General features: G+C 45.0%; 1 protein-coding gene across 9 annotated transcripts in view; it reads right to left on the bottom strand.

Annotated features, from left to right (window-relative positions):
- Nucleotides 1-23,409, bottom strand: part of LOC140458803 (scavenger receptor cysteine-rich domain-containing protein DMBT1-like) — a 144,196-nt gene that overhangs the window by 18,821 nt on the left and 101,966 nt on the right. For all 9 annotated transcript variants that reach the window (XM_072553447.1, XM_072553448.1, XM_072553445.1 and 6 more), the window contains 7 exons: nt 22,385-22,699; nt 17,753-18,067; nt 13,993-14,298; nt 10,010-10,324; nt 8,663-8,977; nt 4,713-5,027; nt 923-1,228 (listed from right to left, as the gene is read on the bottom strand). In XM_072553447.1, coding sequence (XP_072409548.1) covers nt 923-1,228; nt 4,713-5,027; nt 8,663-8,977; nt 10,010-10,324; nt 13,993-14,298; nt 17,753-18,067; nt 22,385-22,699 — 2,187 coding nt within the window. The remainder of the gene's footprint in view (nt 1-922; nt 1,229-4,712; nt 5,028-8,662; nt 8,978-10,009; nt 10,325-13,992; nt 14,299-17,752; nt 18,068-22,384; nt 22,700-23,409) is intronic.

The raw sequence follows: 23,409 nt of genomic DNA, 5'->3' as shown, positions 1-23,409 counted from the left end.
AGATATCAGGTGAACTGATACCACAAACAACTCATTCTGGTTCCCATTAGCAACAGTTCACCCTCCCAGGCTGACATTATTCTGTCCTATATCTGCCCAATGGTCATTTCCTCTCCCTGGCCTCCATCACCCCCTCCTTCCCCCGAAGTACACCAACATTTTCCTCACTACAATCTTGTCATGACAAACTGCACCGATGCCTCTCCTTCCTCAGGAGGCTAAGGATTTTCAGCATGTCCACAATGACTCTTACCCATTTTTATAGATGCATCACAGCTCGGTATGACAACTGCTTCCCCAAGACCGCAAGAAACTACAGAGAGTCACAAACACAGCCCAGTCCATCACACCAAACAGCCTTCCTTCCATTGACTATAACTATGCTTCCCACTGACTTGGGGAATCAGCCAATATAATCAAAGACCGCTCCCATACCAGTTGTACTCTATTCCACTCTCTTCCATCAGGCAGACGATATAAAGGCTGGTACACAAGTACGAACAGATTGAAGAACAGCTTCTTCCCCGCTGTTACCAGACTTATGAATGGACTTCCCAAATGTTAATGACTCTCCTTTCACCTTCTCTGTATCCTGACTCTGTACGGGACAATCTGCCTGTTAGAACATGGGAAACAACCATTTTCACTGTAACTCGGTATATTTGACAACAATAAATAAAATCAAAATTCGCAAGTGTGGTCACTGGGTTCGAATATTAACTCTGCTCTCTCCACACAAATGCTGCCAGACCAGCTGAGTTTTTCCAGCAATTTCTGATTTTGTTTATCATGTCATAAAGAGACAAAGTTTTTTTTCCTGATTGCAATGTGGCACAGAACAGGACACTAGGGATGGTTTGATGGGACTGATGGATTGTGACGGTGGACAATGTGTTTTTGTTGGTCACTCTCCCTTACTTACCTGTGACGACCACATTCACAGAGTCACTGCTGCTAGAGTTTCGAGGTGATCCTGATCTGTTTGTTTGATAGTGACAGGTGTAGTTCCCACTGTGGCTCAGATCCATATCGTGGATGAAGAAGATCATGCTGTAAGCCCCTTCGGGAGCAGTTTGATTGGCACCAAAGGAACTGTCTCCTGTTTTCTTCAAATAAAAGGTACTCCCTGCATAATAACTCCGAGTAGTACATTTTAATTGGAGTGTCTCTGTTGGTGTGAAGATTTCACGTTTCATTCCAAGCGACAAAATGGGCTTTGGTGGGCGGTCTGCAGATAAATGTAAAACAATATACTGGCATTATCTCCCACTCATAACTGACACAGACAGTCAAGGTTACTGCATGTGAAGCCAGAATATCCAACTCTATTTTGAACCATCTGCCATTCTTTGACTTTCTCTGTATCATATCAACTCTGCCACAGCTGCTTCAAAATGAATTGAGGAACACACAGACTCAATTTTGCTGGGGTGAATATATCACACTGTTTAAATGGAGCATCACAGTCACCCACAGTGGAGCACTTTATCGCTCTGTCTCCTGCTCCACAAATTGTCGGCACGGGAAGATGGAAGTAGGCCATTCAGCCCTTCATGTCTGTGCAGTGAGATCCTGGCTGTTTGTGACCTACCTTTGGCCCCCTAACTCCTTAACACCTTTGCTTCACAGATTGAAAACTAACAATGGATCCACATCCACTGCCATTTGTGGAAGGCAGCTGAAAACCTCCTGCACCCTCTGTGCGTGGAAATGTTTCCGAACATCTCTCCGAGATTGTCTGGTCCTCATTCTCAGACTGTACCCTCTCTAGTTATAGAACACCCAACTAATGGAAATAGCTTGTCTTTCTCAACCCAATGTCATCCTGTTAATGTCTTTGATCAGATCACTACTTGATCTTCTAAATTCTACACAAAGCTTTTAAATACTTAATTGGCCTATCATTGACGAGGAGAAAGTGAGGACTGCAGATGCTGGAGATCAGAGCTAAAAAATGTGTTGCTACTAGAAAAGCGCAGCAGGTCAGGCAGCATCCAAGGGGCAGGAGAATCGACGTTTCATGCATAAGCCCTTCTTCAAACGTCGATTCTCCTGCTCCTTGGATGCTGCCTGACCTGCTGCACTTTTCCTGCAACACATTTTTCACCTGTCATTGACGACACACAAATGTATGAAGCTCAAACAGTAGGTGTTTGACCAAGAAACTAAATGTGGTAACATGGTTCTCCCCCAATAGCCCATGGATGCTCTTCAAGGCTTCATTTTGACTTTCTGATATGACTGTGCCAAATGTGTAACTTTCAATTTTCCCACATGCCCACCCTTATCCCTCTGGCTTTGTTATGGAGTCATACAGCACGGTAACAGAGCCTTTGGTCTAACCAGTCCATGTCGAACATAATCCCAAACTAAACTAGTCCCACCTGCTTTCTCCTGGCACACATCCCTCCATGAACTGATCCAAATGTCTTCGAAACACTGTAATTGTATTCACACCCACCACTTCCTCAGGAAGTGTTGGAATTCCCTAACTGCTTCGGTAAGTGACCTGAGATCCCTCAGTACAGGGAATTATGCTGACTGTTCAACAGGCTTCATCAAACTTTCACTGACCTTCAGCCCATCAACCTGATTTACTGTGGGATCCTCAGATGACACAGTATGCAGTAGGCCCTTCAGCCCATCAACCTGATTTACTGTGGGATCCTCAGATGACACAGTATGCAGTAGGCCCTTCAGCCCATCAACCTGATTTACTGTGGGATCATCAGATGGCACAGTACAAAGCAAAGATGGTGCTGTACAAAGCTCTGGTACGGCCACACTTGGAGTATTGTGCACAGTTCTGGTCACCGCATTATAAGAAGGATGTGGAAGCTTTGGAAAGGATGCAGAGGAGACTTACTAGGATGTTGCCTGGTATGGAAGGAATGTCTTACAAGGAAAGGCTGAGGGCCTTGAGGTTGTTCTCGTGAGAGAGAAGAAGGTTGAGAGGTGACTTAATAGAGACATAAAAGATAATCAAAGGGTTAGATAGGGTGGACAGGGAGAGCCTTTTTCCAAGTATGGGGACGGCAAACACGAGGGGACGCAACTTTAAAGTGAGGGGAGATAGATATACGACAGATGTCAGAGGTAGTTTCTTTACTCAGAGAGTAGTAAGAATGCTTTGCCTGCAATGGTAATAGATTCGCCAAGTTTAAGTGCGTTTAAGTCGTCATTGGACAGACAAATGTACGTTCATGGACTATTGTAGGTGGGATGGGCTTCAGATTAGTATGACAGGGCGGCACAACATTGAGGGCTGAAGGGCCTGTACTGCGCTGTAATGTTCTATGTTCTGTGCACACAGTAGGCTCTTCAGCCCACCAACCTGATTTACTGTAGGATCCTCAGATGACACAGTACACAGAAGGCCCTTCAGACTATCAGGTCTGTACCTGACAAAGCTGCAATAAATAGAATCATGGATTGTACTGTGCAGAGAGGCCCTTCAGCCCATTGAGTCTTTCCCACCAAAGCTACACTAAATCCAAGCTCATCCACTTTCTCAGCACCAGGCCCATAGCCTTCCATGTTATGACATCCCAGAGAGTACATTCATTTTAAAATGATGTCCCCTTGTTATTGACCCTTCGACTAAGGGGAACATTTGCTTCCTACTCGCCTCCCCCCCCCCCCACCGCCCCTTGTCCATGCCCCTCATAATCTTACACACCTCTATCAGATTCACCCCCTCAACCTTCTCCATTCCAAAATAAAACAGCCAGCCTCTTCATCACTGAGCTGCTCCTTCCCAGGCAACATCGTGGTGAATTTCCTCTGCATCCCCCTCCAGTGCAATCACATCCGTTAGACTCTTAATTTCAGATTTTCTTAAAAATCATTCAATTTAACTGTGAGAGATTACAAAAGGTTGTGAACTTAGCCCAGTCCATGATGGAAACCAGCCTTCCATCCATTGACTGTGACTACCATTCCCACAGCCTCAGGAAAGCAGCCAACATAATCACAGACCCTTCCCACCCAGTTATATTCTCTTCCACACTCTTCCATCAGGCAGAAGATACAAAAGCTTCAGAACACAGCTCTTCAGATTCAAGATTAGCTTCTCCGATGTTATCAGATAATTGAACAAACCTCTCATATTTTACAGTTGATCTTTCTCTGCACCTTTACTGTAGCTGTAACATCCTTTGCCATTATTCTGATGTACTTATATAATATATGATGGGGTGAGGCAGCGGCCTAATGGTAATATCACCGCACTATCACGCTAGAGATGTTCTGAGGACCTGGATTCAGATCCTGCCATGGTAGGTGATGGAGATGCATTCAGTTTTTTAAAGAAAATGTGGAATTAAGAGTCGAAATGATGACCATGAATCCACTGTCGATTGTAGGGGAAAACCCCACCTGGTTCATTAATGTCCTTTAGGGATGGAAACTGTTGTCCTTACCTGGTCTGGCCTCCATATGATTCCAGACCCACACCAATGTGGTTGACTATTAACTGTCCTCTGGGCAATTAGGCATGGGCAATAAATGCTGGGCTGGCCAGAGCAAAAGGGATACTCAGCATTATTCTCCCGTGAGTGAATAAACACAAAATAAAATTAGTCTGAATAGCACACAGTACAATGCTTTTCACTGCATCTTGGTACATGTGACAATAATAAATAAAAAAAACTGATCAATGCCCTTTCCCATAGGAAATACTGATCCTGCAGGGAAATGGCTGGAATACTCACTGGAGCAGATTACAGATGCATCCTCGCTGTGTTGGCAGTTATGCTGACCCAGGGCGCTTGACTGGCACTGCCAGAGGTTTGATTCAGACCCATTGCATTGAACAGAGTCCAGCCAAATCGATGATAGGCCTTCCCCAAATTTGGCATCTCTGGGCGCCTCATGGGCGAACCCACAACTCAACTCGGTGCAGACAACCTGAGCATCACTTAGATCCCAATCATCATCGCAGACTGTGCCCCATGTTGCTTTGTAAAAGACTTCCACTCTCCCCGAACACTTATTGTCTCCATCCACAATTCTGACCTGGAATTGTTCTATGGGAGAGAAAAGTAAATACAGGGTCACTTACGTGTCGATACTATAGCTTTAAGAGATGTATTTTGTCCTTTTTTATGAAGGAAGGTTGAGAACCTTCGACTGAGAACCAAGAAGGTAAACAGTTTGTGAGACCTTGGGATTTTTTTTAAAATTTGGAACAATAGAAGCATCCTAAATGGGTGGGGTGAAGCTCCTTAGAAACAAGGTTTTTGGTTTTAGTTTTCAGTGGCAGTTACTAGGACTTTGAAAGTGAGTTTGGAAATTGCAGTACATTTCTCCCTGCTACTCTCTCTCTCTCTGAGAGTTTTCTCTTGATGTTTTTTTTCCTGGTCTGGGGAGCTGCCTGTGAGACAACTTATTTGCCTTTGCCAGGAGTGTGTTTATGGGATGTTACTATATCAGAACAGTTACTGTATAGTAGTTGAATAATCAATTATTTTGTTAAGTTTTCCAATAGAGTTAAGTTATTCCAATTTCTTCTTTGTTGCGTTGTAATTTAACTGTCACGTATGAATAAAGTGTCTTCCGCTTCAAGACTGGTAATTTGACCAAACGAAGTGTTTCTGGAACACAATGTCTGTCACTTCCCTTCGAAATAAGAAGAAACTTGGAGGCTAGATTATCTTCTTAATATATTCTGAGGGGTTAAATCAGGGAGATACTAACATGAAGACAATTCCAAATTTTCTGCATTTTGTGATCAGTCTGTTGTTATAATTAATACGATCTGCGGCAGGACTTAAACTTGTAAATTTTGAGCCAGGGGAAGGGTGCACTACAAAGTGAAGCTCTTATCAGCAGCGACAGGTTTGACAGTACAGAGAGTTCTCCGATAACGCGGGGCTGTGTTCCAGTGAAATCTCGCTTAATAGAAATAATGGGGCCAAAGGGGAAAGTAGGGTGAGGGGCTGACCAACAAGACATATCAGTCACGATCGCTCAAAGATCACCCAAAATCCTATAACAAAGTATAACACAGCCTGGATGGCTGGTTAAATCATATTTATTAATGAAGCAAAAGTAAAATTAACACATGACATTGAAAAAGTATTGCTACCGCAAGGAGAAAGGGTCATCATCACTGGCACCTTCAGGTGCAGTCATAGTTGCAGAAGGAGATGGCTCTGGCTGATTACCTTCTGACTGTTTCTGGGGCATTGGTTCAGATTGCGTGAAATGCAGGTACAAGAACAAATTAGAAAGGCAAACGGTGTGTATGGGAGTAATACAGTCCTGCAGCAGTTATACAGGGCTTAGACCGAAAATATACAACAATATTCTTCTGTCAGAGGAGAGCAATGAACATTCATTAGTTTAATGTTTGAGATGGCCTTTCCATCGAGAGAACTGCAGTGCAAGGATGAAGAGGTTCTATTGTAGTAAAACCAAACCCTGGATAGACCCCATTTGGAGCAGGTCTAGACACCAAGTCTGAGGAAGGTTAGATTAGCTTTGGAGGGAGTGGAACGTAGGTTTATAACAATAATACCTGGACTTGAGGGGTTATGTTATGCAGAGAACCAAGCTGGGTGGCATGGTGGCTCAGTGGTTAGCACTGCTGCCTCACAACGCCAAGGACCCAGGTTTGATTCCAGCCTCGGGCGACTGCCTGTGAGGAGTTTGCACGTTCTCCCCGTGTCTGCCTGGGTTTCCTCCCACAGTCCAAAAATGTGCAGGTTAGGGTGGGTCGACCATGGGAAATGCAGGGTTACAGAGACAGAGTAGAACAAACTTAAAAATCCCACAACCCCAGGTTATAGTCCAACAGGTTTATTTGGAAGCACTAGCTTTTGGAGCGCCGCTCCTTCATCAGGTTGATCAGGCACTCTAAAAGCTCCTGCTTCCAAATAAACCTGTTGGACTATAATCTAGTTTTTTATTTTTAACTTTGTCCACCCCAGTCCATCACTGGCTCCTCCAAACCAAGGATAGGGTAGGGCAGAGGATCTGGGTGGGATGCTCTTTGAGGGTCAGTGTAGACTCGATGGGCTGAATGGCCTGCTTCCTCACTGGAGGGATAATAAGGGCCAGTCCTAATCCAGGAGAGAGGTTAGGAAGCACTTCGACACACAAAGGCTGGGAGAGGTTTGGTATTCTCCTCAGCAAATGACGGTGGATAGTGGGTCCGTTGTTCATTTTAAATCTGAGACAAATCAATGTTTGTTCCGCAACAATATTAAGGGGATAAGGGCCAGCCACACATCACCCATGATCCCTTTGACTGATGGAATAGATTCGAAGGGATGAATGGCCTACTCCTGTTAATATGTTTCTATGGTCCAACTGCTATGATTGCTGAAGAGATCCATGGCTTTTGTGGTTGATTGAGCTGAGTCCGTCTGAAGATAGAGATTGGGCGAATTGTCCTCTCTCTGAGGGGAGTGAATTTGTGGAAGTCTTTACTATAGAGAGCGGTTGGGCCTGTCATATAGGTATTAATGTACACTCCATCAGTTGGAAACTAAGATCAGTTGAAATTCCATGCATCTATCTAATACAATGAAATATTGACTGAGCCATTGACGGGAAATCGGAGGAATGTAAAATCTTTGGCATATTATGTTGAAAAGTGTGTTGTAAAATCATAAGGGATGATTCCAACCTCTGGGCCAGAAAGTCTTGGTCCAAGTTCCCACCTAATCCAGCAATGCAGCTGAATATTTCTGAGCAGATTAATCAGAAAAGGAAATGAGACTGGGTGGCCAGATAGCACACCTACGCCCTGTCTGTAAAACTGATCCTGAGCTTGCTCCTGCTCCTTCAGTGTCCCACCGTGATCCTCCGGCCAACATTCCCATCTCAGAGTCTTGCTGCAATGCTCCAGTGAAGCTCAAAACAGCAGCATCTCATCTCCCCCTTGAAGACCCTGTAGCCTTCTAGACTCATTATTGAGTTCAGTCGTTTCACAGCCTGATACACCTCCTTCGATATCCTCTACCCAACCTTCACATGACCATCAACCCATTCTCACCTACTCACGGTCCCCACTATCAGCTTTCCTCCCTTCCCAGGATTATCACTATCCATCCCTATGTCTGTCTAACTGGCTTTCCCTCTCTCTCAGGGCTCCATCTCTGCCTATCTGCTCAATCCTTATCCCCAAACCCTCCCTTCTTCAGCACAAATACCAAACAAATTTTCCAGGTTACTATCAGTTCTGATGAAGGGTCACAGGACCTGAAACATTAGCTCTATTTCTCTCTCTGTCTCTCCCTCTCTCTCTCTCCCGAGAGGCTGCCAGCCCTGCTGAGGTTCTCCAGCACTTTATAACCTGTAATGGCAACTCTGTTTCTCTGACTCACTCCCCACAGATGCTGCTAGACCTGCTGAGTTTCTCCAACAACTGATGTTGTTGCAAGAGGAAGATATCTGTTGTGACGTGTTCCTGGTAGTCCCCTTGAGAAGGCGATGGTGAGGGGCCTTCTTGAACCACGGATGGTAACAACATTCAACATCAAAGGACGACGGTTACAATCTCTCTCAATGGTCATCCCCAGGATGTTGATGGGGAAGGATTCAGTAATGGTGATACCACTGAACACCATAGTTAGATTCTCTCTTATTGGAGATGTTCATGATCTGGGACTTGTGTGACACAACTGTTACTTAAATCATGTGACTCAGTTTTTACCTGAACAAATAACAAAAGCTGCAGATCCTGAACTGCAATGGTCTCCTTCCATTGAACGTGTTTGACACTTGACGAGGTTAGACTCGGTCCCTTTACATTTGACTGTATATGACCAGAACTCTGCAGGTACCATGCCAAAGTGGGCACCCCCTGGAGCCAACGTGGCTTGCCCACAGTCCAGTTGACGGCAAACGACATTGGCATCATCTATGTCCCAACCATCATCACAGATGGCTGTCCAGCTGTCGTTATAATAGAGCTCAACTCTCCCAGAACACTTGTCTGGCCCATTCATGAATCGCAGTGCAATCGGATCTAAAGGAGGGAAGTGGATTTAAGATATTGCAGATTATTAAGATAAACTTCATAGAGTACTTCTACTGGTTACTGATTCTAGAACTAGGGAGAGATAGATTGAGAATTAGGGCCGGGGAAGAGGTTAGGAAACACATTTACATGCACAGGGCAGAAGAGAGTTGGAACTCTCTCCTACAAAGAGTGCTGGATCAGTTGTTAGTTTTAAATCTGAGAGAGGTAAGGTTTTGTTAAGCAAAAGCATTAAGTGAATTGGAACCAAAGGTGGGTCAATGACATTAGGCCATAGGTCAGCTATTGAATGACGGATTTGGCTCAAGGGGCTGAATGGTCTTCTCCATATCCCATAAACATATTCCTTTTTATGAATGTCTCATTTTGAGAGGGGAGGCTGCGTCATCGATAGTTTTTTTGTCTCTTCTGCTTCCGTTCAGATGTTTGAACATTGTGAGACGGAAGCAAATTGAATTAAATTTTAAAAGATCTGAAATTAAGTATCGCATGATGACCATGGTCGAAAAACTCTCCCGATTTACGAATTTACCAATGTAACGGGAGGTGATGACCTTGTGGTATTATTGTTGGCCAGAGACCAAGATAATGTTCTCAGGATCCAGGTTCGAATCCTCCCATGGCAGATAGTGGAATTTGAATTGAATAAAAATCTGGAATTAAGAGTCGATGGCGACCATGAAAGCATTGCTGATTTTCAGAAAATTCCGGTTCCCAATGTCCTTTAGGAAAGGAAATCTGCCATCCTTACCTGATCTGGCCTACATGTGACTCCAGACCCACAGCAATGTGGTTGACTTTTAACTGCCCTCTGGGGCAATTAGGGTTGGGTGATAAATGGAGGCCTGGCCAGCGATGCCCTCACCCTGGGGAGGGGAGGGGAATTCACCTGTCTCTACCCGGATCTGAGTCTACATGTGACTCCAGATCTCACAGTAATGTGGTTGACACTGAACCACCCTCTGGGGCAATTAGGGATGGTTACATTGAAGAGGAACAATTGAATGACACAAAGCATACCTGAGCAAGTAACAGCTGCTGCCTCTCCTGCGTTGCAGTTGTGTTTTCCAACTGGGTTTGACGGACACTGGAACAAGTTCAACTCTTGCCCTGTACACTCAACGTTATCCAACCAGAAGGTTCCAGTGGCCTCGCCAAACTGAGCGCTCCCAGGGGCTGATCTGGCTGGTCCACAGCCCATTTGTTTACATGCAACATCCGCGTCCTGAAGGTCCCACGCATCATCGCAAACCGCTCCCCAAATGTCCTTGTAACTGAGTTCAACTCTCCCGGAACATGCATCCGTCCCATTCACCAACCGTATTTGGATCAAGTCTATATTGTTAAATTAGAGAGGGGGCAGAAAAGATTTACAAAATCATTACCAGGGTTGGAGGTTTTGAGTTATCAGGAGAGGCTCAATAGCCTGGGACTTATTTCCCTGGAACAGAGGAGGTTGAGGGGTGACCTTACAGAGATTTATATAATTACGAGTGGCATAGATAAAGTGAATGGCAAAGGTCTTGTACCTGGGGTGGGGGTGTTCTTTTGGACCAGATCAGACCCCCTCAACATATTTTAAGGCAGTAATCTAGACCCCGACATTTTCTTGTTTTGAAGGTGAATGAATTTTAGACAATCTGTTCTGGATGCGATGCGGCTGGTCAAACTACTCGAAGTTTAATAAAACACAGTTTAATTAAACACTAGTTAAAACACAAAGAAAGAAAGAGGAGGAATTTAGAATACCTTAACTCGACTGTAAACTTAACCAAATAATAGACACTGTGCCTGTTACTAATTAACTGTCCCAATACAGTAACATTCCATAAATACACCCCTTGGCAAAAAAAGGTAAATTCAGACACAAATTCTCATATGCACTTCTCCAATCCATGAGGTAAAACACATCGAGAGAAGATTCAGAGAAAGTAAATGCCAAGAGATGTTCATTGAAGCTTCCAATTCCTTTGAGAGCCCATTAGCTTCTGCTTAAGCCTAAACCAAATCCTGGAAATCCTGGTCTGTGAGAGCTGGCCACAGCAAGGCTGCTTCCATTGTTCCACCTTTCAAAAAATACCCAAGGCCTCACAAGCTGTTTGCTCAAGTGGTCTTCAATAGCCATGACAGTCGCCTCTGCCTTACAACCTCTCTTCAAAACAAAACACAGGACAAAATAACCTCTTGAAAGCCATTGTGTTGTGTCAGAGTTCAAAACTGGAGGGCATAGGTTTACGGTGAGCAGGGAAAGATTTGAAAGAGTCCTGACCAGGGCAACATTTTCACACAGAGGGCAGTGTGCATGTGGAATGAACTGCCAGAGGAAGTAGCAGATGCAGGTACAATTATAACACTTCAAAGGTATTTGGGCAGGTACATGGATAAGAAAGGGCAAAACGCAAACCAAGTGGGACTAGTTTAGTTTTGGAAACGTGGTCAGCATGGACGAGTAGGACTGAAAGGTCTGTTTCAATGTTGTATGCCGCTACAGCTGTTTGAATCTAGAAGGAGGTGACAACTAGTGGATGTGATCTATTTGGAGTTCCAGTAGGTCACTGCCAATGTGCTGTACAGGGAGGCTGTGAAATGTGAGTCTGTGATATCAGAGGCAAGGTATTGGCATGGATAGAGGATTGGCTGACTGGCAGCAAGTACAGAGTAGGGATAAAGGGGTCTTTTTCAGGATGGCATCCAATGACTAGTGAAGTTCCACAGGGGTCAGTGTAGGGACCACAACTATTCACACCATATCTTCATGATCTACACAAAGGAACTGAGGACATTTTTTTCTATCTGTGCAGTTTGTACAATGATAGGTGGAGGGTCGTGTAATGGTGAGGGAGTGGGGAGGCTGCAGAAGGACTTGGACAGGCTGGGAGAGTGGGTCAAGAAGTGGCAGATGGAACGTGGTGTGGGAAAATGTGAGGATACGCACTTTGGTCGGAAGAACAGAGGCAGTCTATTGTCGAAATAGAATAAGTCTGGAGTGCCCAGGGCCTTGCGAATCCGAGTTCAGGTTCTCTTCAGGTTCACAGGAAGTTTCAGGTGGCAATTAGGACGACAAACGTAATGTTAGCATTCATTTCGAGAGGGTTAGAATACAAGAGCAGAGATGTGCTGTCGAGGCTATACAAGGCTCTGGTCAGACCACATTTGGAACATTGTGAGCAGTTTCAGACCCCATATCTAAAGAAGGATGTGCTGGACTGTGAGGGGGTCCTCGGGGGATTTACAAGGAAGATCCTGGGGATGAACAACTTGTGTTATGAAGAGAGCCTGAGGATTCTGGGTCTTTACTCCATGGAGTTTAGAAAGATGAAGGAGAATCTGATTGAAACTTACAGAGTTCTGAGAGACCTGGACATGGAGAAGATGTTTCCCTTGGGAGAGAAGATTAGGACAGAGGCACATAACCTCAGAGTGTTGGATTTAGTCACCTATCATCCTCTGTATAAAAAGCTTTGCTTCACACATCTGCTTTAAACTTTTTCCCCTCACCTTAAACCTATGCCCCCTAGTATTTGACATTTCTACCTTCTGAGCTGAGCTGAGGAGGAATTCCTTCAGCCAGACGGTGGCAAGTCTGTGGAACACGTTGTCACAGAGGGCTGTGGAGGTCAAGTCATTGAGTGTCTTTAAGACAGAGATGGATAGGTTCGTTACTAGTCAGGGGATCAGGGGCTACAGGGAGAAGGCAGGAGAATGGAGTTGAGAAACAGAACAGCCATTATCGAATTTACTTGCACTTCCCTCAATGTACTCTACTTGCTGGTCACAATATGGTCTCTTCTGCATTGGGGAAGTGATGTGTGCACTAGGTGACTGCTTTCCAGACACCTACATTCTTTCTGCAAACAAGACCCTCAGCTTCCAGCTGCTTACCACTACAATACCCCCACCCTGTTACCTGGTAGACATCTCTGTCTCAGGCTTGCTGCAGAGTTCCAGGGAAACTCAGTACAAGCTACAAGAGTAACATCTCACTTTCCACTTGGGAACTCTGTCACCTTCTGGACTCAATGTCTAATTCAACAATTTTAAGGTATGAGACACCTTGTCCCAACTCCAAAGCCTCATCCCCAGATATCAGGTGAACTGATACCACAAACAACTCATTCTGGTTCCCATTAGCAACAGTTCACCCTCCCAGGCTGACATTATTCTGTCCTATATCTGCCCAATGGTCATTTCCTCTCCCTGGCCTCCATCACCCCCTCCTTCCCCCGAAGTACACCAACATTTTCCTCACTACAATCTTGTCATGACAAACTGCACCGATGCCTCTCCTTCCTCAGGAGGCTAAGGATTTTCAGCATGTCCACAATGACTCTTACCCATTTTTATAGATGCATCACAGCTCGGTATGACAACTGCTTCCCCAAGACCGCAAGAAACTACAGAGAGTCACAAACACAGCCCAGTCCATCACACCAAACAGCCTTCCTTCCATTGACTATAACTATGCTTCCCACTGACTTGGGGAATCAGCCAATATAATCAAAGACCGCTCCCATACCAGTTGTACTCTATTCCACTCTCTTCCATCAGGCAGACGATATAAAGGCTGGTACACAAGTACGAACAGATTGAAGAACAGCTTCTTCCCCGCTGTTACCAGACTTATGAATGGACTTCCCAAATGTTAATGACTCTCCTTTCACCTTCTCTGTATCCTGACTCTGTACGGGACAATCTGCCTGTTAGAACATGGGAAACAACCATTTTCACTGTAACTCGGTATATTTGACAACAATAAATAAAATCAAAATTCGCAAGTGTGGTCACTGGGTTCGAATATTAACTCTGCTCTCTCCACACAAATGCTGCCAGACCAGCTGAGTTTTTCCAGCAATTTCTGATTTTGTTTATCATGTCACAAAGAGACAAAGTTTTTTTTCTTGATTGCAATGTGGCACAGAACAGGACACTAGGGATGGTTTGATGGGACTGATGGATTGTGACGGTGGACAATGTGTTTTTGTTGGTCACTCTCCCTTACTTACCTGTGACGACCACATTCACAGAGTCACTGCTGCTAGAGTTTCGAGGTGATCCTGATCTGTTTGTTTGATAGTGACAGGTGTAGTTCCCACTGTGGCTCAGATCCATATCGTGGATGAAGAAGATCATGCTGTAAGCCCCTTCGGGAGCAGTTTGAGTGGCACCAAAGGAACTGTCTCCTGTTTTCTTCAAATAAAAGGTACTCCCCGCATAATAACTCCGAGTAGTACATTTTAATTGGAGTGTCTCTGTTGGTGTGAAGATTTCACGTTTCATTCCAAGCGACAAAATGGGCTTTGGTGGGCGGTCTGCAGATAAATGTAAAACAATATACTGGCATTATCTCCCACTCATAACTGACACAGACAGTCAAGGTTACTGCATGTGAAGCCAGAATATCCAACTCTATTTTGAACCATCTGCCATTCTTTGACTTTCTCTGTATCATATCAACTCTGCCACAGCTGCTTCAAAATGAATTGAGGAACACACAGACTCAATTTTGCTGGGGTGAATATATCACACTGTTTAAATGGAGCATCACAGTCACCCACAGTGGAGCACTTTATCGCTCTGTCTCCTGCTCCACAAATTGTCGGCACGGGAAGATGGAAGTAGGCCATTCAGCCCTTCATGTCTGTGCAGTGAGATCCTGGCTGTTTGTGACCTACCTTTGGCCCCCTAACTCCTTAACACCTTTGCTTCACAGATTGAAAACTAACAATGGATCCACATCCACTGCCATTTGTGGAAGGCAGCTGAAAACCTCCTGCACCCTCTGTGCGTGGAAATGTTTCCGAACATCTCTCCGAGATTGTCTGGTCCTCATTCTCAGACTGTACCCTCTCTAGTTATAGAACACCCAACTAATGGAAATAGCTTGTCTTTCTCAACCCAATGTCATCCTGTTAATGTCTTTGATCAGATCACTACTTGATCTTCTAAATTCTACACAAAGCTTTTAAATACTTAATTGGCCTATCATTGACGAGGAGAAAGTGAGGACTGCAGATGCTGGAGATCAGAGCTAAAAAATGTGTTGCTACTAGAAAAGCGCAGCAGGTCAGGTCAGGCATAAGCCCTTCTTCAAACGTCGATTCTCCTGCTCCTTGGATGCTGCCTGACCTGCTGCACTTTTCCTGCAACACATTTTTCACCTGTCATTGACGACACACAAATGTATGAAGCTCAAACAGTAGGTGTTTGACCAAGAAACTAAATGTGGTAACATGGTTCTCCCCCAATAGCCCATGGATGCTCTTCAAGGCTTCATTTTGACTTTCTGATATGACTGTGCCAAATGTGTAACTTTCAATTTTCCCACGTGCCCACCCTTATCCCTCTGGCTTTGTTATGGAGTCATACAGCACGGTAACAGAGCCTTTGGTCTAACCAGTCCATGTCGAACATAATCCCAAACTAAACTAGTCCCACCTGCTTTCTCCTGGCACACATCCCTCCATGAACTGATCCAAATGTCTTCGAAACACTGTAATTGTATTCACACCCACCACTTCCTCAGGAAGTGTTGGAATTCCCTAACTGCTTCGGTAAGTGACCTGAGATCCCTCAGTACAGGGAATTATGCTGACTGTTCAACAGGCTTCATCAAACTTTCACTGACCTTCAGCCCATCAACCTGATTTACTGTGGGATCCTCAGATGACACAGTATGCAGTAGGCCCTTCAGCCCATCAACCTGATTTACTGTGGGATCCTCAGATGACACAGTATGCAGTAGGCCCTTCAGCCCATCAACCTGATTTACTGTGGGATCATCAGATGGCACAGTACAAAGCAAAGATGGTGCTGTACAAAGCTCTGGTACGGCCACACTTGGAGTATTGTGCACAGTTCTGGTCACCGCATTATAAGAAGGATGTGGAAGCTTTGGAAAGGATGCAGAGGAGACTTACTAGGATGTTGCCTGGTATGGAAGGAATGTCTTACAAGGAAAGGCTGAGGGCCTTGAGGTTGTTCTCGTGAGAGAGAAGAAGGTTGAGAGGTGACTTAATAGAGACATAAAAGATAATCAAAGGGTTAGATAGGGTGGACAGGGAGAGCCTTTTTCCAAGTATGGGGACGGCAAACACGAGGGGACGCAACTTTAAAGTGAGGGGAGATAGATATACGACAGATGTCAGAGGTAGTTTCTTTACTCAGAGAGTAGTAAGAATGCTTTGCCTGCAATGGTAATAGATTCGCCAAGTTTAAGTGCGTTTAAGTCGTCATTGGACAGACAAATGTACGTTCATGGACTATTGTAGGTGGGATGGGCTTCAGATTAGTATGACAGGGCGGCACAACATTGAGGGCTGAAGGGCCTGTACTGCGCTGTAATGTTCTATGTTCTGTGCACACAGTAGGCTCTTCAGCCCACCAACCTGATTTACTGTAGGATCCTCAGATGACACAGTACACAGAAGGCCCTTCAGACTATCAGGTCTGTACCTGACAAAGCTGCAATAAATAGAATCATGGATTGTACTGTGCAGAGAGGCCCTTCAGCCCATTGAGTCTTTCCCACCAAAGCTACACTAAATCCAAGCTCATCCACTTTCTCAGCACCAGGCCCATAGCCTTCCATGTTATGACATCCCAGAGAGTACATTCATTTTAAAATGATGTCCCCTTGTTATTGACCCTTCGACTAAGGGGAACATTTGCTTCCTACTCGCCTCCCCCCCCCCCCACCGCCCCTTGTCCATGCCCCTCATAATCTTACACACCTCTATCAGATTCACCCCCTCAACCTTCTCCATTCCAAAATAAAACAGCCAGCCTCTTCATCACTGAGCTGCTCCTTCCCAGGCAACATCGTGGTGAATTTCCTCTGCATCCCCCTCCAGTGCAATCACATCCGTTAGACTCTTAATTTCAGATTTTCTTAAAAATCATTCAATTTAACTGTGAGAGATTACAAAAGGTTGTGAACTTAGCCCAGTCCATGATGGAAACCAGCCTTCCATCCATTGACTGTGACTACCATTCCCACAGCCTCAGGAAAGCAGCCAACATAATCACAGACCCTTCCCACCCAGTTATATTCTCTTCCACACTCTTCCATCAGGCAGAAGATACAAAAGCTTCAGAACACAGCTCTTCAGATTCAAGATTAGCTTCTCCGATGTTATCAGATAATTGAACAAACCTCTCATATTTTACAGTTGATCTTTCTCTGCACCTTTACTGTAGCTGTAACATCCTTTGCCATTATTCTGATGTACTTATATAATATATGATGGGGTGAGGCAGCGGCCTAATGGTAATATCACCGCACTATCACGCTAGAGATGTTCTGAGGACCTGGATTCAGATCCTGCCATGGTAGGTGATGGAGATGCATTCAGTTTTTTAAAGAAAATGTGGAATTAAGAGTCGAAATGATGACCATGAATCCACTGTCGATTGTAGGGGAAAACCCCACCTGGTTCATTAATGTCCTTTAGGGATGGAAACTGTTGTCCTTACCTGGTCTGGCCTCCATATGATTCCAGACCCACACCAATGTGGTTGACTATTAACTGTCCTCTGGGCAATTAGGCATGGGCAATAAATGCTGGGCTGGCCAGAGCAAAAGGGATACTCAGCATTATTCTCCCGTGAGTGAATAAACACAAAATAAAATTAGTCTGAATAGCACACAGTACAATGCTTTTCACTGCATCTTGGTACATGTGACAATAATAAATAAAAAAAACTGATCAATGCCCTTTCCCATAGGAAATACTGATCCTGCAGGGAAATGGCTGGAATACTCACTGGAGCAGATTACAGATGCATCCTCGCTGTGTTGGCAGTTATGCTGACCCAGGGCGCTTGACTGGCACTGCCAGAGGTTTGATTCAGACCCATTGCATTGAACAGAGTCCAGCCAAATCGATGATAGGCCTTCCCCAAATTTGGCATCTCTGGGCGCCTCATGGGCGAACCCACAACTCAACTCGGTGCAGACAACCTGAGCATCACTTAGATCCCAATCATCATCGCAGACTGTGCCCCATGTTGCTTTGTAAAAGACTTCCACTCTCCCCGAACACTTATTGTCTCCATCCACAATTCTGACCTGGAATTGTTCTATGGGAGAGAAAAGTAAATACAGGGTCACTTACGTGTCGATACTATAGCTTTAAGAGATGTATTTTGTCCTTTTTTATGAAGGAAGGTTGAGAGAGTAGATCTGTTGACTGAGAACCAAGAAGGTAAACAGTTTGTGAGACCTTGGGATTTTTTTTAAAATTTGGAACAATAGAAGCATCCTAAATGGGTGGGGTGAAGCTCCTTAGAAACAAGGTTTTTGGTTTTAGTTTTCAGTGGCAGTTACTAGGACTTTGAAAGTGAGTTTGGAAATTGCAGTACATTTCTCCCTGCTACTCTCTCTCTCTCTGAGAGTTTTCTCTTGATGTTTTTTTCCTGGTCTGGGGAGCTGCCTGTGAGACAACTTATTTGCCTTTGCCAGGAGTGTGTTTATGGGATGTTACTATATCAGAACAGTTACTGTATAGTAGTTGAATAATCAATTATTTTGTTAAGTTTTCCAATAGAGTTAAGTTATTCCAATTTCTTCTTTGTTGCGTTGTAATTTAACTGTCACGTATGAATAAAGTGTCTTCCGCTTCAAGACTGGTAATTTGACCAAACGAAGTGTTTCTGGAACACAATGTCTGTCACTTCCCTTCGAAATAAGAAGAAACTTGGAGGCTAGATTATCTTCTTAATATATTCTGAGGGGGTTTGTTCTGGTCCGTGCACACTTTGATCGGTTTTGACAAATTCCCACTGATGTGTTAGTTGCTCAGATAAAAGCCTCACTTGCAATAATGCTGAGCATCCCTTTTGCTCCACGCAGTGTAGAATCACCGAATTTTACAAAAGGAACCCATCGTGTCTCTGCCGGCACTCGAAAGAGCTGCCCAGCTCATTCCACTTGCACACGATATCAAAACCGCAGAAAATGTGAAGCTGTGTGAGAAAGGAGCTGGGACCAATTAAAATAAAACTGAAACACGCCCCACTGCATTCCCTCCATTCCCCCCCCCCCCCCCCCCCCCGCCTCAGGGTCTTGCGCCAATTCTCCAGTGAAGCTCAGAGCAGGCTGGAAGAACAGCTCCCACTAGGGTACCCTGCAGACTTCAGGATTCAATATTAAGTTCAATCATTCCTGCTTCCATGTGCCTTACCCAGCCCTCACAGCCCAGACCCTGTCACAACATCAGCTGCTTTCAGCACATTCTCACCTACTCATTGTCCCTATTACCAGCTTTTCCTCTTCCCTGGACTTACTATCAACTACCACTCTGTCGTCTAACTTTCTATCTCTTTCTCTCTCTCTCTCTCTCTCTCTGGCCTCTGTCCCCACCTATCTGCTCACTCCTTTCCCCTCCACCTACCCTGTCATCAGCACATGTACCATCTCTTCCTAACAGGCATCAGTCTTGAAGAAGGGTCACTGGGCTCAAAATGTGTGGAGGAAAGACTTTGACGATTCACCTTATCTCTGCACCCCATGATTTCATAAATCTCTATAAGGTCACCCCCCAGCCTCGAAGGCTGGGCATAGATTCATAGAGTCATAGAGATGTACAACATGGAAACAGACCCTTCGGTCCAACCCGTCCATGCCGACCAGATATCCCAACCCAATCTTGTTCCACCTGCCAGCAACTGGCCCATATCCCTCCAAACCCTTCCTATTCATATACACATCCAAATGCCTCTTAAATGCTGTAATTGTACCAGCCCCCACCACATCCTCTGGCAGCTCATTCCATACATGTACCACCCTCTGTGTGAAAAAGTTGCCCTTTAGGTCTCTTTTATATCTTTCCCCTCTCACCGTAAACCTATGCCCTCTAGTTCTGGACTCCCCAACCCCAGGGAAAATACTTTGTCTATTTACCCTATCCATGCCCCTCATAATTTTGTAAACCTCTATAAGGTCACCCCTCAGCCTCTGACGCTCCAGGGAAAACAGCCCCAGCCTGTTCAGCCTCTCCCTGTAGCTCAGATCCTCCAACCCTAGCAACATCTTTGTAAATCTTTTCTGAACCCTTTCAAGTTTCACAACATCTTTCCGATAGGAAGGAGACCAGAATTGCATGCAATATTCCAATAGTGGCCTAACCAATGTCCTGTACAGCCGCAACATGACCTCCCAACTCCTGTACTCAATACTCTGACCAATAAAGGAAAGCATACCAAACTCCTTCTTCACTATCCTATCTACCTGCGACTCCACTTTCAAGGAGCTATGAACCTCACTCCAAGGTCTCTTTGTTCAGCAACACTCCCTAGGACCTTACCATTAAGTGTATAAGTCCTGCTAAGATTTGCTTTCCCAAAATACAGCATTTATCTGAATTAAACTCCATCTGCCACGCCTCAGTCCATTGGCCCATCTGGTCCAGATCCTGTTGTAATCTGAGGTAACCCTCTTCGCTGTCCACTACACCTCCAATTTTGGTGTCATCAGCAAACTTACTAACTACACCTCTTATGCTCACATTCAAATCATTTATATAAATGAGGAAAAGTAGAGGAGCCAGCACTGATCCTTGTGGCACTCCACTGGTCACAGGCCTCCAGTCTGAAAAACAGCCCTCCACCACCACCGCTGTCTCCTACCTTTGAGCCAGTTCTGTATCCAAATGACTAGTTCTCCCTGTACTCCATGACATCTAACTTTGCTAATCTATCTCCCATGGGGAACCTTGTCAAACACCTTAGTGAAGTCCAAAGAGATCACATCCACCGCTCTGCCCTCAGCAATCCTCTTTGTTACTGCAGTATACAAAATTGTGCAGGGCAATAGAGATAGAGATAGAGAGGAGGAACCTGTTTCCCTTGGCGGAGAGATCAAAATCCTTGGTGGTGGTGGTGTGGGAGGGAGGGGGGGGGCGTCATTAATTCATTAATAACAGAAGGATTAGAGGTGACCTGGGGAGATACATTCTTTATGCAGAGAATGATGGGTGTCTGGCATTCACTGCCTGAGTTGGTCGTGGAGGCATTGACCTTAAACTCTTTTAAAAGTATCTGGATGCACACCATATGTGCTATAAGCTGCAGGGCAATGGAATGAATACAGGGAAATGGAATTAGAAAGGGTGTCCTTGTATCAGCATGGACAACACAGCCCCTTCAACGCTGTATCATTTTAATGGTGCAGCATTTCAAAGAAACTTTGTTTTTTTATAGTAAAATTAGAATCCACATGAAATGTCCTTCTGTTTGACTTCCCAGTAGGGAAGCATTCGTGGGAGCTTAGGAATTAGGAGCGGGAGTAGGCAATTCAGCCCTCCAAATCCACTCAGCCGTTTAACATGACCATGGCTGATCTAATCCTGGTTTCATGGAGATAATAAGGAATGCAGATGTTGAAAAGTCGATAAAATGTGGAGCTGGAAAAAGCAGAGCAGGTCAGGCAGCATCAGAAGGGCAAGGGGAGTTGGCAAGGGGAGTCGACATTCAGCATGGGTCAACCTCAGGTTTCAACATCACTTCCTTGCCTCCTCCTCATAGCCTTTTGTCTTGCCTTGCATTGGAAATGTATCTATTTCTTTCTTAAATCTGTCGGTGGATTCTGCCTCCATTGTACTCGTGGGAAGTGAGCTCCACAGATTCACAGCTGCCTGAGAGAAATAGTTTCCCCTCATCTCAGTTTTGAGCTTACCTCCTCTCCCTCTGTGCCTATGACTTTTTCTTCAAGACCGTCCACCTTATCAATCCGCTTTAGCATTTTATATATTGCACCTCAATCAGATCCCCCCTCATTCGCTGAAGTTCAGTGACTATAAGCCCAAGCTATTAAACCATCTCTCGTACGACAGCCCTGTCACCCCTGGAATCAACCTATGACCGTCCTCTGAACTGCCTCCAGTGCCACCATATCCTGCTTCAAATAAGGATACCAAAACTGGACACAATATTCCAAATGTCGTGTCAGCAACACCTTATAAAACTGTAACTACATTGTTTTTACTTCTTTAATCCATTGAATTTTGCATTGAATGCCAAATTCCCATTTGTCTTTATTATTTGCTGTCCCTGCATACCCACTATCTGCGACTCATCAACAAGGGCACCCCGATCCCTCTGGGTTGGATCTGCTTCCCATTTCAATAACAAGGTGCTCTTTTATTTTTCTGGCCAACCTCACATTTATCCACATTAAATTTAATCTGCCAGACTCTGACCCATTTGCCCAGCCGAACAGTATCCACCTGTAAACTCTTTATCTCCACATCACAAGCCTGCGATCCCACCTATTTTAGTATCAAACGTGAATGTTGCTATGTTACACTCTGTCCCTGCTTGAAGATTGTTTATCTAAAGTGTAAATAGTGAACCCTGTGACACCCCAGGAGTTACAGTTTGCATTCAAAGTGACCTTGCCTGTGCAGATGACGGACGCTGCCTCGCCAGAGCCACAGTTGTGTTTTCCCAAAGCGTTTGAGGGGCACTGGATTAGGTTAGACTCAGTGCCTCTGCACTCAACGTCATCCAGCCAAAAGGGGGCAGCAGTGGCTCCGAAATGGGCCCCATGAGGAGCCAGTCTGGCTGCCCCACATGCCATCTGCTTGCAGGCAACGTTTGCATCGAGCAAGTCCCAGCCATCGTCACAAACTGCGCCCCAAGTGCCGTTGATAAGGAGCTCCACTCTGCCGGAGCATGGCCCTCCACCATCAGCCAAACGCATTCGGACAGTTTCTGAAGGACACAAGAGATCACATACAATCAATCATCCTCCAAAGGGGCTTCTACCAGTGGGTGTAGTGAACAGATCCAAATCTTTGTCTCCCCCGTGGTTTTACCCTCAGCTTGCTTCCTGCAGAAATCTTGCTTTGTGGTGTGATGGACTTGGGCAGGAGAAACAAGGCAAAGGAAAAGCTGATGGACACTAGGACCACTGAGGGACAGAGAGATTAGTTACACATTAAGGTATACAGGTGGAAAAAGTGGTTAATCGCATCAGTATTTACTGTACAAAAGGAAATGGAAGATGTAGAAAGTAGCGAAATGGTGACACCTTGCAGAGTGTCCATATTACAGAGAAGGAAGTGACAGATGTCTTGAACCGCATAAAGGTGAATAAATCCCCAGGACCTGATTAGGTGCACCCTAGAACTCTGTGGGAAGCTAGAGAAGTGATTGCTGGGTCTCTTGCTGAGATATTTGATAGTCACAGGTGAGGTGCCGGAAGACTGGATGTTGGCTAACGTGGTGCCACTGTTTACTGCTTAAGAAGGGCGGTAAGCACAAGCCAAGGAACTATAGACCAGTGAGCCTGACCTCGGTGGTGGGCAAGTTGTTGGAGGGAATCCTGAGGGACAGGATGTACATGTATTTGGAGAGGAAAGGACTGATTAGGGATAGTTAACATGGCTTTGTGCGTGGGAAATCATGTCTCACAAAGTTGA

The sequence above is a fragment of the Chiloscyllium punctatum genome, chromosome 34 (genome assembly GCF_047496795.1).
Source record: "Chiloscyllium punctatum isolate Juve2018m chromosome 34, sChiPun1.3, whole genome shotgun sequence".
Classification (NCBI taxonomy): Eukaryota; Metazoa; Chordata; class Chondrichthyes; order Orectolobiformes; family Hemiscylliidae; genus Chiloscyllium; species Chiloscyllium punctatum.
Note: the sequence above shows the minus strand (reverse complement) of the source record. Positions and strands in the feature narration are given on the sequence as shown.